Source organism: Camelus bactrianus, chromosome 13 (assembly GCF_048773025.1).
Source record: "Camelus bactrianus isolate YW-2024 breed Bactrian camel chromosome 13, ASM4877302v1, whole genome shotgun sequence".
In the NCBI taxonomy this organism is placed as follows: domain Eukaryota; kingdom Metazoa; phylum Chordata; class Mammalia; order Artiodactyla; family Camelidae; genus Camelus; species Camelus bactrianus.
Genome location: NC_133551.1, coordinates 68822639 through 68835013, shown reverse-complemented (window position 1 = coordinate 68835013; position 12375 = coordinate 68822639). Strand labels below are relative to the sequence as shown.

Sequence of the window (12375 nt, the reverse complement as noted above, 5' to 3'; positions counted from 1 at the left end):
TTTTCTAAAACTTGATTGGGAAAAACTAAATGAGTAAGAAGATGTCTTAGAGGAATATTTTGGGAGGCCTCAAATACCTAACATAGGCCTGGATGAAAAGCGGTCAAGAATTCAATGTCTCAATTTCCAATGATTTGTTAAAACTGTTGGGCTCCTCAAATCCAGATGCTAAGTGCTCCCAAACAGAGTTTTTGGACAGCAGCCCTGGGAGGATTAGAAGAGACTCAGGCCCCAGCGCCGGCCCTTGGAGAAACAGTACTGCCGACCTCCTGCCCCTCAACTCCCCACCTGCAGCAGCATGAACCAGCAAAGCTGCTGGAAGCCTTTTAACGGATGACTTGCAACCCTGGCGGTTTTTCAGCAGGCCACTTTAAGTGCAAGCTTCTGAGAAAAACCTGGAAACCACAAGAGCTGCCTGGTTCCTGGCCCCAAGGCAGGCAGGCTGAGAGAGGCAGAGACACAGAGAAAGAGAGACAGTGAGAACACTTGCAACACCATATAAGGACGCAGGCCAGCCCAGATGGGCCGCTTATGGGGGCCACGGTGGGGAGGTAAGCATACTGAACTGTTAGGGGCATGAAACACTGGGTAGAAATCTGAATGTTCTGTTTCATTCACATTTCTAGTCTTATCTTCTCAACTTCCCAAATGCAAATATAAAAATATTTACAACCTATATGGAAAATAAGAGTTAATAGTCCTCATGGAGGGGAGGGATAAATTAGGAGTTTAGGATTAACAGATACACACTACTATATATGAGACAGATAAACAAAGACGTACTGCATAGCACAGGGAACTACATTCAATTTCTTGTAATAAGCTATAACGGAAAAGAATCTTAAAATATATGTGGATATATATATATGTATGTATATGTATAACTAAATTGCTCTGCTATGCACCTGAAACTAACATGGTAAATCAACTACACTTCAATTTAAAAAAAAAAGTCCTGATACATAAAAAGCTCTCAAAATTAAACAGTGAAAACATACATCCATGCAAAAGCTTGTAGACAAATGCTCACAGCAACACTATTCATAAAAGTCATAGACAGAAACAGCCCACATGTGTATCAATTAATGAGTGTATAACTAAAATGTAGTAGGTCCACACGATGGAGCATTTTTTGACAATAAAATAGTACTCATACGTGAAAATGAACCTTGAAAACATCATGCTACATGAAAGAAGCTAGCCACAAAAGACCACAAGTTGTATGATTCCATTTGTATGAAATGTCCAAAACAGGCAAATCCATCACGATAGAAAGGGGCTGCTTGGGGCTGGGGGAGACAGAGGTAAATGGAGAGTAATTGCGAAACGGCAGTGAGTTTCATTTTGGGATAATGAAAATGTTCTGGAATTAGATGGCGGTGATGGTTGCACAACTCTGTAAATAAACTAAAAGCCACTGAATGGTGCACTTATAATAGGTCAACTGTATGGTACGTGACTATCTCAATAAAGCTGTTACAAAAAATTAACCAACAAGAAAAAAATCTCCTGATAGAAAAATGAGTCAGAGAAATGAACAGGCAATTCACAAAAGAAGAAATACAAGTGGTCAACACACTCTGTACAGAAAAACAGATGTCCAGCCTCACTAGTAGTCAAAGAGATGTGAATAAGCACAAGTCCACTTCCGGTTTCAAACAGGGAAAGACTGAAAAGACTTTCCACCGTGGGCCAGGGCACATCCCCAGTGAGCAGGAGCATAAGGTGGTAACTGTGCTGGATGGCAGCCTGTCAATACCAGTGCAAATCCTAAATGCATTCATTGGTTATGTACAACTCAGTGCCTGGATGTGAGTAACGGATCAGAGAGCCTACCGTGCAGAGGCTACGATTTCCCTGTCTGATGGCGTATTTCACCCAGCTGTAAGGAAATTGTGAATCCTGGTAAAGGACTGTGGGATTGTGTCCAGAGAAAACACAGCCTTGCTAATAATAAGTTCCACCATGCTAAACATTTAAGGGGAAGTTACTGGCAAGAGAAATAGTAGGTTCGTTGTTTCCAAAGGGCAGCAGCACACAGAGAGAACACCTCCAACTGAGGCCACCAAGGGAATAACTAAAATAGCTGCTGTGACAACCTGCCTGCAGTGTTTCTCTTATACACATATATGCCACCTCATCAACACCCATAGTAATCCTTTGGGAGGGTATTCATGTGATAATCTCCACTGTGCAGAACGAGCAAAACAAGGCTTAGAGGGGTTGTCACCTGACCATGTCTCACTGACACGCCCAGGTTCAAGGCCAAAGTCCATCACACAGTATACGGTGTGTTCTTTCTACTTTAAACAAGCACAAAACTTCCATGGACAGTCACGGAATACCAGGCTCTACAGATCCTTAGTCTGTCCCAAAACAGCAAATTCTCTGTCATTAATTGGCACTTACCAACTCTCTTTCCTTATACTAAAGAGTGTGACAAAACGTGTTATAAAAAAAGCCAGAAGTGAACATTACTAAATCTTAGCTCTAATCTTCAGAGTTTGCTGCTGCCAAATGAAAAACAAAATTGAAACTCCGAAGCATCTTAATTTCTGGAAGCATGGCACAACCAGCACCTGGCTGACTGTTACTGCAAACAGCTACAAATGCTGAAGAAAATTTTAAGACATCTTTTAAAATGCATCAAAGAACTGGCAAGTCAGTAAGGAACATTGACAGGTCAAACAAAATGAAGCAAAGGCTGGAATGCAGAGAACAAGCGGAGTTTTGAGGGTGGGCAGAGAGAAGACATTTACAGAACTGAGCAGCCTGAGCTCCCTGCTTCCCCACAAGAAGGGAGGTCTCTGGAGAGGGCCCTCCAGAGTAAAGCTGGGCCCCAAAGGGTTGTATCTGAGTGGAAAGAAGACCACACAGAAAAGAGTCTGTATCAAATCTTGGCACCAAACAGAGGAGGGGAAAATCCCCGCTGAGAATTTTCAACCATTAGATGGCCCGCAAATGGATTATAGCCCAAATTCCCACATTATAAAAGATACACTTTCAGGCAGATAAAAAGTGATCCCAGAATGAAAGTATTAAATACAAGAAGTCATGAAGACTGACTCAAGTACTAAGTAATAAATAAGTCAATCTAAACAAATACTGAATGAAGGATACCTTCTAAAATTCAAAAAAGAACTAAGATACACTCAGAATGAAAGTCGAGGAGGGAGGATAGGAATTCAAGTGTGTACAGGTCATTAACTGCTTGAGAGTAAGACGTACAGACACTGACTAAAGTTAGGCTTTGGTAAGTTGTATAAATTGAGAGATACAGAACATTCACGGATCAGAAGACTCAGTATCACAAAAGTGTCAACTCTATCCAAATTGATATGTAATAAATTAATTCTAATAAATCTTAGCCATTCTAATAAAAGACCCGAACAACTGTTAACGAATTTAATAAGCACAATTTAAAATGAAGATGGAAGAGTAAAGGGCCAAAGTCTTCCTGGATGCCAAGAACTGTTATATAAAAATTTTGAAATGAAGTCAGTGTGACATTGATAGGCAGATAGAGAATAGACAGTAAAGAGCCCAGAAACAGACCCATCATTTGTGGACATTTGATATGTGATAACAGTTACTGGTGACATTACAGATCCACATGACAGGGATGTGTTTTTTTGGATACATAGTACTAGGACAATTTGATGTGCTTATATATATAAAAAAAGAGATCGGCTCCTTATCTCATATCATACACAAAAATAATTATAAATAGTCTAGAGACCTTAATGTAAAAGGCAAAAATCATGAAATGTTTGGAAGACAAAATACAGCAGAATATCTTTAAAAACTTGAAGTAGGGAGAAAGTTCTTAAAAAGAAACAAAAAGCCCTAAGTATTAAAAAAATTGGTAAATGACATTAAAATTAAGAATTTCTATTCATTAAAAAAAAAACCCTAGAGCAAAAAGACAAGCCACAAACTGGAAGTAGATACTTACAACACATCTAACTGACTACAGATTAGTACCAAAACAAAAACCAGAAGAAAAACAGTCTATATATAACAAAAAGACAAACAGTTCAATAAAATAATGAACAAAAGATTTAAGCAGTTGTTTCAGAGAGGCTGAAACCTGAAAGATCAATTCGTGTAAGAAAAGATGCTCAACCCACTACTAATCATGAAAATGCAAATCAAAACCACGAGGTATCACTGAACTTCCACCAGATTAGTAAAAATTTTTTAATCTGATAATACCATTGTCCAGAGGATGTGAAGCAAACAGAATTGCCATTTGAAGCGTAAACTGGGAAACCACTTTAGAAACAATTTGGTCAAACTGAAGATGCACACACCCTGTGAGTCAGTCCCCTCCCAGGGGTGTGTCCTGAAGAGGCCCTACCTGTGTCTCAGCAATGGTCACAGCAACACCGACTGTCTCAGCAAAATACTGGATACAAATCAAATGTTCATCAACAACAGAAAGGATAAATAAATTCTCATACTGTGGACAATTATTTATCAGTAAAAATGAAATAAAACTATATGCAACATGGATTAATCTCAAGAACACATGTTAAGCAAAAAATTAAAGTCACTGGAAAAAATAGTATAGTTATATTAAGTTCAAAACATGAAAAATGAAACAATACATTGTTTAACAATACAAATACATGTGGTAAAACTAGAAAGAAAAGCAAGAGAATGACAAAAGCCAAATTCAGTGATTACTTGGGGGTGGGAATGGGACAGGATCAGGGAGGGGGCACTCCAAAGTAAATGGAAACATTCTTTTCTTGTAAATTGGGTGATGGGTGTTCCTTGTATCCTTAACCTTTACAATGTAAAGGTTCCTTTGTATCTACTCAATATTTTAAAATTCCTTTGTATCTACTCAATATTTTAAAAAAACAATTTACAAAATTAAACAATGTTCTTTCTGACTTTGAACAATGTTTTAAAGCATTAACTTCGGCAGCTGAGTAACAGTAAACCAGGAAAGTCCCTGACAGGGGCCCACGTAACCCTGAGACTACAGAAATGAGAAGTGCTTCACTAGCCTGGCTTCTGAGCCGGAGAGACACAACTTCCCACTGGGCGGTGGAGCCTTCCATTCAGGACAGGAAAGTTACTGCTTAGATTAATCGGTCCAGTAGAGGAAGCGGTGCGGGTGGGGAGGGGAAACAGCTTCTACTGCCAGAACTTTCAAGACCAGAAGTTGAGTATGTTTTTGATGTTACGATGAATCCACCAAGCCGGCTTTCTGGCCTGGTCCCTCCTCTTCAGCTGGAACTGCCACCTCTGAGCCTCTGCACATTGCTGTTTAGACATGAGTGAACAACTCTTAACTCTAACGATGCCCTTTGTTCCCTGCTTTGAAACTCAAGGCTTATCTCTCCAATTTATAGCAAGCAGGTTAGAATCTAAGAGCCCATGTCCTGGTTTTCTGTATGTATCTGTGACCACGCTACTGAGGTCAACCTTCACTAGCCCTCAGACTGCTAAGCTACCGATACGCACAAGGACCTCCGAGAGTACCAGGCACCTGTGCTGACACTCAGCGCACGCACCTGCGGCACATGCTGAACTCACTCAGCGCTAAATGCTTACTCTTTATACGACCTCTAGTATTTCAATCATTTAAAACTTGCAGCCAGCAAAAAAAGTAGATTATGACCTCCAGGACAGTATGCTTTATGCACAAAATGTAGTGGAAGTTTTTCATTTCCTCTAAAGTTAGGACCCATCCCTCTTGTGGTGACCGTTATGCTGCTAGACACCATGTCTGAGTACCTCCGAGCCACCCCCTCGGCACCATCCTTGGGGGAAATTCCAAGACGGCAGGGGGCCACCTGGTCTTTTTTGTGGCAAACTGTTAAAACTGAAGCTCCACCCCCAGAGGCTGCCCTTTTGGCACCCAAAACGGAAGGGGCGGTATGTGTGCAACAAAATCAAAATGCTAGACACTCTTAAAAGCAGTCTTCCCTATATACACACACAGACACATGTATGCACAGAAGAGCCGGGAAGGACACACAGATGCTGTTAACAGCTATCCGGGAGGGGAAATGGGTCAGGAGCGAGAGGGTAACTCACCTTCCACAGTGGTTTCCTTTGAACTTTCTGATTTTTGTACCTCGTACATGTATTCCTGTCCCGAACACTTTTCTTCTTTCTCAACTCTGCAAACTTTCTTTCATGACCCTCTCACGGGTCATCCTTTGATTAAGCATTTTACATGTGTTACCTCATTAATAATTCCACCCAACAAAGTTAGTGTGAGGTCACTGTTACCCCATCTCACACCTGAGGAAACAGAGGCTTAGAGAGGTCAAGTACTTCGCCCAAAGGCACGCAGCTAGGAAGTAAAGAACCACTCCAGATATGTTTGGCTTAGAAGTTCTTGCTTCTTTTTTTTTCTTCTTCTATAAAATTTTTTAATGTAAATATTTCATGGACATCTTTCTATGTTAATCATATAGATTTTCTTGTTCTTTGCCAATGATTAGAAGTATGTAGTTATATGGCTATAGTACAATTTAGTTAATAGGTCATTTGGATTTAATTAAACCTTTTTTTTAAAAAAAACATTTTAGAAGTTCTTGCTTCTAATTGGTATTCTATACTGCAGGGGTTCTGAGCTGGGGACAACTTTGACATTTTCAGTTGTCATAGAAGGAGGTAGGTGGGGGCTACTGGCGTCTATGGGCAGAGGCCAGGAATGCTAGTCCGTATGCTGAAGTGCACAGGACGCCCCCACAACAAAGACTCACCCAGCCCCAAATGGCAGTAACGTCAAGACTGAGAAATCCTGCTCTACTGGAAAAAGAAAGAGAAACCATCCTGACCTCTCATAGTTTAGGCCACAGTTCACCATGTCCACATCCCATATTACAGATACCAAATAAACCACTATGTTATCGACTGAAGAGAGGTGGACAACTTCTCTTTAATCAACAGCAAGTCAACCCCTCATCACAATGGCATTCTCTCCAGCCCCACTGGCTGATCATCCATTCACCCAACAACATCTACTGAGCACCAGCTACGTGCCAGGAAATGACCTGCACAGTGGGAATACCAGGAGAAACAAGACCCTGTCCCCGCACGTGAGCTGCTGGTGGTCTCACAGGGAGACAGACAAGGAAAACTACAACCATCACATGAGGTGAGAATGCACTGAGAGATCAGTGCAGGATGCTAAGAAATCAGAGGAGGGGCTACAAACTCAGCTGAGGTTGGGGACTGAGAAGGCTTCCCAGAAGCACTTGAATTTGAAGGAATTAAATAGGCAGAGAGAATCCTTCCCTTCCCAAGGGACCCCTCACCAGAACTTTCAGAATATGCTCTCTGAGAATCCACAGATTGACAACTTTAATTAGAAAGCTTGGTGGAACTTCTGACAAAAGCAGGGAGGGTGCACAGAAGTCCTTGATCCTCTACGTACAACCTGGATAATTCCCATCTCAGGAGGGACAGACACCACCTAAATGACCATCAACAGATGACTGGATAAAGAAGCTGTGGTATATTCATACAATGGAATACTACTCAGTCATAAAAAATAATGCCAATTGCAGTAACATGGATGGACTTGGAGATCATCATTCTATGTGAAGTAAGCAAGAAAGAGAAAGAAGAATATCATATGCTATCACTCACATGTGGAAACTAAAAAAAAAAGAAAAAAGACACTAATGAACTTATCTACAAAACAGAAACACACACAGACACAGTAAACAAACTTATGGTTACCAGGGGGAAAGGGGGTGGGAAGGGATAAACTGGGAGTTTGAAATGTGTGGATATTAACTACTAAATATAAATTAGATAAAAAAGTTTCTTCTGTAGAGCACAGGGAACTATATTCATTGTCTTGCAGTAAACTAATAATGAAAAAGAATATGAAAACAAATATATGTATGTATATGTTTGACTGAAACATTATGCTGTACACCAGAAACTGACACACTGTAAACTGACTATACTTCAATTTAAAAAAAAAGGAGGGACAGACAGCAACCTGGCTTCTCCATCAGTTTAGGCCTTCTTCCATTATAGTCCTAACTGGCCTCTCGGCCTTCAAACCATCACACACCTTGCAGCAGGAGGCAACTAACACGTACACAGCAAACCCTGTGAACCACGTGCTTGATCTCACATAATTCTCAAAACAATTCTCTGAAATATATTGTTATCCCTGTTTTACAGATGAGGAAACCAAGGTGCAGCAATGAAGTGTAACTGGCCTTCAGAACAAAGAGCCACAAACCATTCACGCCCAACTCCAGAGTCCCTGCTGCATCTATCTGAGGGGACCTTTACAGTTATCAACCCAAAACATCATGTGCTCTAAATCTTCACCACCTTGGTTGAGCATTCCCATGTCAGGCATCCTCCTTCTGTGCACCACTTTTGAAATGATCTCTGTGGTGTTTCCTCTGTTGTACTGTGATTACCCATATGGCTAAGAGCTCCTTGCTCCCAGGAGCCAGTCTCACTCATCTCCAAAGCCCTAGCCCCCAGCACAGTGTCTGAAACACTGGGCACAGAAAACACTGAATGGCATAAACAAGCCTGGACTCCTTGGGCCCAAGCAACATGAACTGCTCAAAGCTGGAGTAGCCTGCCTTGGGAAGCCAGAGGCCTCGGGAGCACCCTTCACCCTCTTTCACCAAAGCAGTGGACTTCCCCTCAGGGTGGGCCCAACCCCCAATATCAGCAACCCAGTCACACTGGCGACAGAGCAAGTTCTCTTAGCCAGCTTTCCCTGCAAGATTGGAACAGTCGTAATTCCTTCTTTGGTTCTACATCAGATGCTTATATTTGGGGAAATGTTGTATCTTTATGTATCTTTAAACATTAGAACCTTAAAAGGAATGAGCTTGTGCTCCCCACTCTGTCTTTCCCTTTCTGCCAGATGGAGTGCATATGCAATGGTAGGAGCCTGAGCAGCCAGCTTAGTCCATGAGATGGAAGCCTGGGTTTGAGCAAGGAGAGCCACATGATCAATGGAACCCTGTTCCTGGATGACTTCATGAACAGAGCTGCCCTACCAGCTCTGGACTGCCTACTTCCAGACTGTGAAGGGGCAAGGAATAAACTTCTATTTCCTTTCAGCCACTGTATTTTGGGATTACTCTGTTGGAGCATTTTAGGTTGTACTTAAAAGAATGTGTGAGCACTGCCCAGTGATTAACCTAGCCTGATCTTTGTTGGTAAAACGACAATAGTATTATCAACAATTTCCCAACCAAAATAACTAGAATTTTGTCATTACTATATAATTGTAAAGAAAAAGCTATCTTGAGAAGGTGATTTGAATCACGTTGAGTCCAGAGAAGAAGGACAAACAAACTGACCTGGTTTGTTTCATCTTTGAGCATTACAGACATACCTCAGATTTCCAAGTAGCCCAGGCTACTCTTTTCTGACAGTTTGTCTGTGTAAACTCCAGCTTGGCTCTCCTCCTCCAGCTCATTACCTGAATCAAAGACCAAGTGGAAAATCTAATGAGAACCCATAGGGTACCTGCTCCCTAAGAGCTGCCCTTTCAATCATCCATCAGACACAGGCAAATGCAGAGCCCTGAGCACAGAGCCTGGTACAAAGTAAGTCCTCAGTAAAGGTTAAATTGGAACATTACTGCTGCATGCCAGACACTGTGCTGGACCCTGGAACACAAAGATGAATAAACCCAGTCCCACTCCCTACACTTAGGAATGCCTGCTGACCGAAAGACATAACATAAGGTTGATAAGCACAAGCAATGAAGCTATGCCTGAGTATTATTACAGCACTGACATTCTTCTAGGATGTCCTGGACACCATGCTTCTCATTCCAGACCCTTGCCCTAGGTGACACATGCCCTCCCACAACTTTAGTGACCTCTGATGGATGACAACTGCTAGATCACCACTGGCAGCTCCACTTGAATGTTTTACAGGCACCTACTTTCATCATATTCAAAACTAAATTTATCTTCCCTCCTCAAACCTGCTCACCATCCTGTTCCCTAGCCCACTGGGCAGCATTACCACCCACCAGTCAAAAACTTGGGAGTCAACCCTGAGCCCTCCCTGCCTCTAACTCCCTCATCTAAGTAATCACCAGCTTTGGTCAATTCTACCTCCAAAACATCTCTCCCCATCCCCTGCCTCTAATCTAACTCAAGGCCACCCTCATTTCTCACCTGGATAGTTCTACTAGCCTCTTAAGTGGCCTCCAGGCCCACTCCCTTTAATATATTCTTCACATAGCTAGAGTGATCTTTTTAATCCACCAATCTGATTCTTAAATGCCTTCCTATTAACCTAAAATTTAAAATCCACAGCTAGGTTTAAAAGGCCCCCTAGGACCAGACCACAGACTGCTTCTTTAGTCTTACCTCTCATCTGTCTCCATGTAGAGAACTTAATTTAATATTAAACTGGCTCCCTAGCTTTCCCACAAACTCTATCTCCAACTGAGAATACTCTCCCCTTTTCCAGCCACCACTCCCCAAGCATCCTCAGATCTCAGCTTCCTAGGGGGAAGAAGCCTTCAAAGATTCACCTAGACTGGGTGAGGTGCCTCTACTCAGTGTTTCAGAGCAAGAACTTTTCTGCTTTTCTTCCATCATATCAGAATTGCCTCCATCTCTGTATGTCTCCCATATGAGTCTCTGAGCTCTGGAGGTTGTTGATGATACGAAAAATAACAGCAACAAATACATAACAACATTTACTTTGTGCCAGAAAGCGTTCTCAGGACTTTATACCTACTACCTCATTTAATCTTTGTAACAATCTTAAGAGGCAGATTTTATTCTCATCTTTGCTTTAAGGATAAGGAAACTGAAGCAGAAAGCGAGAAACTAACTTGCCGAAGGACACAGCTGGCAAGCACAGAGTCGGGATTCAAACCCCGACTGCCAGGCTCCACAGTTTACACTTTCAACCACTCAAGCTACCGGATCACTCGCTGTATCCTCAGAACCTATCAGATTCTGAACTGTGGAACGAATGAATGAATGAAATAATACACCGGGACAGAGTCGGCCTCCTATTCGGCCAGCATCTCCTAGGCCTTGGCCGACTGTGCCCTCTAGCCCCGCCGGCCAAAGTGAGCTGCCCCGGCACCCCGCCACCTCGCGGCGGCAGAACGCCCACCCGCCGCGGCGCGCGGGGTCAAGGGGCGGTGACAGCCGGGCGGCGGGGGCGGAGATGCTACCAGCTGGGGTGTCACCCAGCCCAGAGGCTACTCGCGCTCGCTTGCCGGGACTGCAGGTCGGGTCCGCCCGCCCACTCCCCGCCCGCTCGTAGGGCGACGCCCCCCGCCCATCTACCCCGCACCCTCCGGTCCTGCGGGATCCCCTCAGATCCCCTCAGTCCGGGTTCCCTTCCCAGTCCACTTCCCTCCCCTCCCCCACACAACCGTCCCCCGCCGTCCCGCCGCGCCCCATCCTCCGCCGCCCCCGCCCGACTCCTGGGACTCCCCCCGCCCCGGGTGCTTGCTGACCCTCACCTGCCATGTCCCGGACCCCACCGCAGAGGGAGGTACATCACGGCCGCGAGAAGGCCGGGGACGGCACTTCAGAGCAGACAAAGGGCGCCGCCATGTTAGAGTCGGGCGGAACCGACCTCGCGGGCTTCCCAGCAGCAACTTCCGGCGCATGCGCAGAGTCCGCGGTAGCTGACCCTCGTGAGCAGGCGCATGCGCCTAGTTATCCAGAAGTTCTGTAATACAGTACTTCTGCACTTAGAGTTGTCCTCCTTGTAATCCTTCTTTGGTTTTCTGTTCCGAGCGTAGCAGTAACAGCTTTTGCGTGTTCAGCGCTTACACTATGCCAGACAGTGAAGCGCTTTACGTGCATTATCTCATTAAATCCTCTCACCAGCATAATATTCTCCTCCCCCTTTTGAAAAAGGGAAAACAGAATCTCAAGGTATATGAATTGTCCTTTGTCCCGCATCTTACAAGTGGTGGAGTAGAGATGTGAACCTAGTTGTGGCACCAAAGCTGCAGAACGTTGATTATGTTTTTCTACCTTCTGAGCCAGCCATCACCCCCTTTCCTATTTAGGGCAGATCCAGGATTAGCCTGGGTGTCAATGTGCCTGGAAAGAGGCAGCCTGTAGACTTGACCAGCCCCTCTGTGGCCTCTTTCCAACTTTTCCGCACCTCCAGGCCATTGACTTCTCTACTTCCTAATAGTTCGTGGGCTTTCTCCCGTCTTTTCTTCTGCTCCTGTTTATTTTTCATGATCCGTAATTTTAACAACACTCCCGCCACAACCTCTTGATTCCCCGTCTTTCTGATGGTGGCAGAAGTAAGAGGTCCTGATTGGTGAACTCTATAGTATTCTGAGAGGCGTTACTAGAAGCACAGTCTAAAGACCATTCTTTCAGCCCCTCCAATAATTTTTATAAACACTAA

At 43.7% G+C, this 12375-nt stretch overlaps 1 protein-coding gene across 4 annotated transcripts in view; it reads right to left on the bottom strand.

Annotated features, from left to right (window-relative positions):
• The window catches only part of ZBTB17 (zinc finger and BTB domain containing 17), a 29544-nt gene extending 17927 nt beyond the window's left edge, over positions 1 to 11617 (bottom strand). For 2 of the 4 annotated variants that reach the window (XM_010957487.3, XM_010957488.3), the window contains exons 1-2: positions 11465 to 11614; positions 9356 to 9442 (exon numbers count right to left, since the gene is read on the bottom strand). Coding sequence is in view for 2 of the 4 variants with exons in the window: in XM_045518500.2 (XP_045374456.2) it covers positions 11465 to 11471 (7 nt within the window). In the remaining 2 variants the exon portion in view is untranslated. Of the gene's footprint in view, positions 1 to 9355; positions 9443 to 11464 lie in introns of all 4 variants that reach the window. The other 2 variants (XM_045518500.2, XM_010957486.3) reach the window with 2 other exon arrangements.
• Positions 11618 to 12375: the final 758 nt, after the last annotated feature.